The following is a 7,552-nucleotide window of genomic DNA, read 5'->3' on the forward strand; positions in this document are numbered from 1 at the left end:
TGAGTTCTTTCGGTTTACCTCTAATCATTTTATTAATTTCAATAAAGAAACACGAGACCATGTCTTTAATCGAAAAGAATAAAAATGAAAGTCCAACGGAGACAGTTAGCACGATTTCATATCGAAGAACATACTCCAACAAGTCATCCATTGCATTTGTCCATCAGTGAAAAAGATGCCGAAAAACTAGGAATACCAACGAAAGAGGACTCAAAATTATGTTTCCTGTCTGTGTGTTGTAAAAGATCATCTGATCTCGACTTCAGTTTCAGCAGCTCTTTTCCTGTCACTCCTTCCTCTGGTGGGCAGATCAGTGGTAGTACTTCCCCTAGTGGGAGCATCCGCTTCCCCTCTTCCTGCTCCTGTGATCCCCACATTGAGTCTACAAATATATGCTGTGATCAGGACTGGCTGGACATAGCTGTATGCGTTTGGATAAGAAAAGAGCAGGGGGACATTGTTGACAGAAAATTGAAACCTGAGTATAGTGACTTTTTAGTTTTGAATGGAACTCCGAACTTTTTAGCACATTACCAAATCGCCGCTGAAGATGATTTGTACATCAGACCAGTTAAAATATACCCAATTCAGAAAATTGTTATTGGTGTGTCAAATTTCAACGCATACCGCTGGCTACAGAAAGTTAATTTTTGTACAGGACTGTTGGTGGAAGTGTGTTTACACCCCATACTGGTCAGGGAGAATGATATCTTCCTGGCACCATTCTCAAAAATCTTCCTAAGTGACTCGGAATTTGATCCTTCATTCTATTTTGACATGCAAGTGTTAGAATGTTGCCCACTTCGAGTTGGTAGAATCACAGTGAATACAGAGATTATAATCTCATACATTGACCAAGATGTCCATAGGAGCAGTGCTGATTTTACTTTGGACAGTCCGACAAAGGCCATGGCTTCTAAGAGTGTTGACCAGTACCTAATATCAGACTTTTGTCAGCCAATGAGGCCAGATTCACTGACACTCAATGCCAAAACTATTGGCGTCCAGAAATCCTCTACACAACCTCTGTACATATCCTTTAATTACCAAGTAGTACAGCAACATATTCTCTGGAAGCGACTTTTAATCAAACCACAACAAAAAGTGACTTTTGATCCTCTATACTACATAGGTATGACTAAACAAACAATGCTACAGCATGGATTCTTTGAAGAAAGTCTTGTCCGTGTATCACTGGATGATACATCTCAACCCTTTTCCGTACCGTTTAGACTTGGTCTGGTCAAGTGTATAACAGAGTCCCTAGAAAACACCAATAAAGTGTTCATTTCACCTCTGATGTTGTTCAACTTGCAAATGACCTGTGCCAAGCCTCATGGCATAATTGGACCTATAAGGATTGAGGTATTTCATGAAATTACTCTTTATGAAATATATAGCAAAGATTAAAAATAATACTTTTAGTTCATAATTATATAAGAGGATTTTACAAAAATATAACCTTGAATTTAGGACAAACCATGTGTACACTTACTTACCTGAAAAGGTGGATACACTTCAAAATACTGAAGGGAATTTGCCTTTAAATATGTAGGAATTATATATTATCTTAGATGTTGATGAAAATCTAGAAAAAAGACTTTTCATATATATGTTGAATGTGGAAGTTTTGAGCTTGAAGTTTGAATCAAACAGCAAAATGCAAAAACCAAGGATATTACATTTATAATAAGAGTATTTAAATTATACATTGAAAAACTTAACAGATTAAAATGTATGCAGATCAAAGGAAATTAAATCAAGCTTCTAAATTTACAGAGAATGCATTTATATTTCATTCTCAATAGTGATCTATCTTACCTATATTTTTAATATATACTGTACATGTAGTCCTGTGTTGATTTTTTTTTAGAAATACCACTATGAACAAGATGAGCATGAAGTTGATTCTGGAACAACAAGTTCGTGCTGGAGCAGTAAGATTCCGTTGGCCAGAGAAGTACAGATCTCCATAGTGATAAGCCCGTACTACAGTCCAAGAGCCATTCACACGGAGGCTATCAAGACCTACTTCAATGTCCCAAGGTCTAGTGCTGGCAAATCATTTGTCTTGTTCTATACAACTCTTATTGTAAGATAATGTATCTCTGACAGAGAATAATAGAAACATAATTTATATGCACACTATAAGTTGCTACACAACAAAACAAAAAATTGTTTTACTGTAATTTTTTCTACTTTTCTACGTATAGCAATCAGAACACAATGCATTTTACGGATTTTTTTGTACTAATATGAAGTAAAAAGACACATTCAAGACACTTAAATGAAATTCTGAATGTTTTTAAAGAAAATTTGTCGGGATTTTTTTAGTATTCTAGTTTCTACTGATATTTTCCAGGGTAAAATGGAAATACATGTAAGCCAAGCTGAGGTATAGCAAACAATGATGCAGTGTAATTCGTTTCTGGTATACTGTATCTATGACTTAAAGTTATAGGTGCGATCACCTGTGTGTGTGTTACATCTAACTTAGCAAATTACATAAGCTAAGGGAAATAACTGGATTTGTATGACCAATTTTTCCAAAACAGCTCACATCAAGATGTTGATGTCACAACTCTTTTTCTTACCTGATAATTTTTTATTTCAATTGCTACTCTTTTAGAGTATGCAGACAATTCATTATTGCATAGCTGTTTCGATTATTAATCTTGCAATTTTGAGCTGTTCTTTGTTTTGGTAGAAAATTTGACATTGTTACTGTCAATGGTATTGAATTTAATATATATTTCATTTCTTTCTTGTTTGTTTTATTTCAGGCTGATGACCAAAGGTGACATTATACCAATCAGGAGTACAGGTATATCTCGGCACAGTGTCTAACAAATATTGTGTGTACAATAATGTATTCGGAGTGCTTACATATTTCTTGTCACATGTATCTGTCCCAATGTTTATAAAATTGGACTTTTAATAGGATAGTCATGGAATGTTTGATATTTTCTCTTCTCATGAATTCAGGGTTAAACGATGTTATTAACAGACTCTCAAATTATTCTAAAAGACTTCCATATTAGTTTAACGAGTTATGGAGTTTTTTCTTATTCTACTGTTTTTTTCAGATGATCCAGAATTCAGTACCCTGGGTATGGACACAGAGAAGAGGAACCCAGTGGTTTTCTTCAAGGTGGTCAAGATTGATGGACCAGAGGTTCCCCTCCCATGTTACATCTGTGATAGTGGTTCTACTAGACTCATACAGGTAGGAAACTATACCCAGTACTGGTAACATTAAACTTCAGTAAATATACAGGTAGGAAACTATACCCAGTACTGGTAACATTAAACTTCAGTAAATATTATGTTTTTAAGATTGATATTGCAGAAAAACAGAATTTAGTGAAATTTCTGGTTATATGTTATTGTTAGTACTCATGGTATGAACACATACCTGATATTTATTGATGAAATATTGGTAGTTTTGACCAGACAAAGTTACTAAAGATCAGTTGTGTTTGTAAAACAATTCCTGTGCTATAGATAAAGATGTATATTCAGTAAAACCTTTTGCAGTTATTATAAACATTTTTGAGTAGAATGTTAGAGTAAGTTGTGGTTAAGCAACCTAATTAAGGAGAAAGACAAAGAATCCTACATTAAGAATCCCCATACCACTGCCAAAAACTGTAACGAAGTGTTGGAAACTGATTTATCTCACATGACGATAGGTTTGATAAATCCTTTAGGAAGAGAAAACCATAGATTGCGGGACGTTTCTAAGAAATGCAATAATAAAGATGAAATAAACAAATAATCAACAATATTGTTCTGAATGTAAAACAAAATCAGCGTGGCTAGACCTGGAATTCAGATTGTTATACTATCCCTCTTACAGACTTAGCTAGCTGGTCAGTGGACATCAGATTGTAATACTATCCCTATTACAGACTTAGCTAGCTGGTCAGTGGCCATCAGATTGCTATACTACCTCTCTTACAGACTTAGCTAGCTGGTCAGTGGCCATCAAATTGTTATACTATCTCTCTTACAGACTTAGCTAGCTTGTCAGTGGCCATCAGATTGTTATACTATCCCTCTTACAGATTTAGCCAGCTGGTCGGTGGACATCAGATTGTAATACTATCCCTCTTACAGACTTAGCTAGCTAGTCAGTGGCCATCAGATTGTTATACTATCCCTCTTACAGATTTAGCCAGCTGGTCGGTGGACATCAGATTGTAATACTATCCCTCTTACAGACTTAGAGAAATGCAATAATAAAGATGAAATAAACAAATAATGAACAATATTGTTCTGAATGTAAAACAAAATCAGCGTGACTAGACCTGGAATTCAGATTGTTATACTATCCCTCTTACAGACTTAGCTAGCTGGTCAGTGGCCATCAGATTGTTATCCTATCCCTCTTACAGACTTAGCTAGCTGGTCAGGGGCCATCAGATTGTTATACTATCCCTCTTACAGATTTAGCCAGCTGGTCGGTGGACATCAGATTGTAATACTATCCCTCTTACACACTTAGCTAGCTGGTCAGTGGCCATCAGATTGTTATACTGTCTCTCTTACAGACTTAGCTAGCTGGTCAGTGGCCATCAGATTGTTATACTATCCCTCTTACAGATTTAGCCAGCTGGTCAGTGGACATCAGATTGTAATACTATCCCTCTTACAGACTTAGCTAGCTGGTCAGTGGCCATCAGATTGTTATACTATCTCTCTTACAGACTTAGCTAGCTGGTCAGTGGCCATCAGATTGATATACTATGCCTCTTACAGATTCAGCTAGCTGGTCAGTGGACATCAGATTGTTATACTATCCCTCTTACAGACTTAGCTAGCTGGACAGTGGTCATCAGAAGTGTCCTGGCCCAATTGTTCTACAGTTATATCCAAACGGAAGTTAAGAAGTTAATACATATAGGAAAAAAATAACAGTGCATTGAGACAGGGATCCTTTAATTTGAAAAAGTGGTTCTATTGATATGAACTGAGAAGGCAAATGAAACAATGGACATTAATTTTTTTTTTTTCTTAATACTGGACCTTTTTTGAATCAATAGATAATTTTTGATTTTATACTTGTGAACAGGTTGGGTCTGTACACAGTTACATCCCAGTTACCGCTACCTCCTACTTGTCAAGGAATCCCCTTACCTACTGGGAGCAGACCTACCTGTTTGGCCTCAACAAATATGCTGACCGCTTGGAAGAACTTATCAGACCCTTACTCCACAACAGGTAGAATGTTTAATGAGGAAGAATTTATGTTTTATGTTATGAATGCATGTTCTGGAATTTTTTAGCTTTAAGCTGTATTTGGAGAATGAACAAATATATTTATTACTTTGCTCACCAGGTTCGAAACTCAATATTAAATACTTGAACTAAGAAAACTTGACCAAGCTTATGTAATATCATATTCTGTTCCAGAACAGATAACAATGATTGCCACTACTCTGATTTGTGAACATAGTTTGAACTCTTAAAGAATGTCAATTAAGATTATAAGCGATGTTATTGGATCGGTACCATTTTCTTTTTGTTTTCTTCAGCCTTTCAAGTCCTCATTTGAAAGATGTCTTAAGATCTATAATGCTGATTGGTCCATCAGGATGTGGGAAGACAACCATGGCAACTGCTGTTGCTCGGAGACTGAACCTTCACATTTATAAGGTAAATAGGGATCATTGTCATATGATCAAATTTCCACTTAGCTGTCACATCTTTGTATATTATAATTTATAATATAAAGTTTTTTATAAATTATACAGGCGCATCGTTATGGGTTTTATAATTACATTGTATAAATGACTTGTTTAAGTTGTTATACTTTGTATAATTACATTGTACAAAAGATCTGTCACCGGTTTTATAATTCTTACATTGTACAGGTGAATCATTACCAAAAATTAATTTATACTGGTGCATTGTCACAGGGATAGGTCTAAACCTTGATGTTAAAATAAATATAATGAATTAGCAATAACAAAGTGTATGTTGTATACTTATATCCAACAGGTAAACTGTCACAGACTATATGGGGAATCTGCTAGAGTGATGGAAGCACGCATCAAAGACGTCTTCAATGCAGGTAATCATTTTTTATCACTTAATAATATTTTTAGTAATGACTGAGGGAAGTACCTGGTAGTCAATAAGGTGTCTATAGGGTATTCGTTTAAACATGTATCAGGTAGTCACTTAAACACTCAAGTACCAAGTAAATATTCAGACATAATGTACGAACTAAATATTCAGACATAATGTACGAACTAAATATTCAGACATAATGTACGAACCAAATATTCAGACATAATGTACGAACTAAATATTCAGACATAATGTACGAACCAAATATTCAGACATAATGTACGAACTAAACATTCAGACATAATGTACGAACCAAATATTCAGACATAATGTACGAAGTAAACATTCAGACATAATGTACGAAGTAAACATTCAGACATAATGTACGAACTAAATATTCAGACATGTATGAGGTAACTATTCAGACATGTATGAGGTAAATATCCAGACTTAATGTATGAGGTAAATATTCAGACATGTATGATGTAAATATTCAGACATAATGAATGAGGTAAATATCCAGACATAATGTATGAGGTATATATTCAGACATGTATGAGGTAGTCACTTACACATGTATGAGGTAAATATTCAGACATAATGTACGAAGTAAACATTCAGACATGTATGAGGTAAATATTCAGACATAATGTATGAAGTAAACATTCAGACATGTATGAGGTAAATATTCAGACATAATGTATGAGGTAAATATTCAGACATATTGTATGAGGTAAATATTCAGACATAATGTAATAGGTAAATATTCAGACATAATGTACGAACTAAATATTCAGACATCAGACATGTATGAGGTAAATATTCAGACATAATGTATGAGGTAAGTATTCAGACATAATGTATGAGTTAAATATTCAGACATAATGTAATAGGTAAATATTCATACATAATGTACGAACTAAATGTTAAGACATCAGACATGTATGAGGTGAATATTCAGACATAATGTATGAGTTAAATATTCAGACATAATGTACGAAGTAAATATTCGGACATTATGTATGAGGTAATTATTCAGACATAATGCATGAGGTAAATATTCAGACATGTATGATGTAAATATTCAGACATAATGTTTGAGGTAAATATTCAGACATAATGTTTGAGGTAAATATTCAGACATAATGTATGAGGTAAATATTCAGACATAATGTATGAGGTCAATATTCAGACAATGTATGAGGTAAATATTCAGACATAATGTACGAACTAAATATTCAGACATAATGTACAAAGTAAATATTCAGACATGTATGAGGTAAATATTCAGACATAATGTATGAGGTAAATATTCAGACATAATGTACGAAGTAAATATTCAGACATTATGTATGAGGTAATTATTCAGACATAATGCATGAGGTAAATATTCAGACATGTATGAGGTAAATATTCAGACATGTATGAGGTAAATATTCAGACATAATGTATGAGGTATATATTCAGACATAATGTA

At 34.2% G+C, this 7,552-nt stretch overlaps 1 protein-coding gene across 1 annotated transcript in view; it reads left to right on the forward strand.

The window, feature by feature from the left end:
• Positions 1-84: 84 nt before the first annotated feature.
• The window catches only part of LOC110466371 (peroxisome assembly factor 2-like), a 22,051-nt gene continuing 14,583 nt past the window's right edge, over positions 85-7,552 (forward strand). The window contains exons 1-7 of the mRNA XM_021522818.1: positions 85-1,365; positions 1,874-2,046; positions 2,784-2,824; positions 3,087-3,226; positions 5,075-5,223; positions 5,538-5,658; positions 6,004-6,076. Coding sequence (XP_021378493.1) covers positions 85-1,365; positions 1,874-2,046; positions 2,784-2,824; positions 3,087-3,226; positions 5,075-5,223; positions 5,538-5,658; positions 6,004-6,076 — 1,978 coding nt within the window. The remainder of the gene's footprint in view (positions 1,366-1,873; positions 2,047-2,783; positions 2,825-3,086; positions 3,227-5,074; positions 5,224-5,537; positions 5,659-6,003; positions 6,077-7,552) is intronic.

Source organism: Mizuhopecten yessoensis, unplaced genomic scaffold (genome assembly GCF_002113885.1).
Source record: "Mizuhopecten yessoensis strain PY_sf001 unplaced genomic scaffold, ASM211388v2 scaffold11131, whole genome shotgun sequence".
Lineage (NCBI taxonomy): Eukaryota > Metazoa > Mollusca > Bivalvia > Pectinida > Pectinidae > Mizuhopecten > Mizuhopecten yessoensis.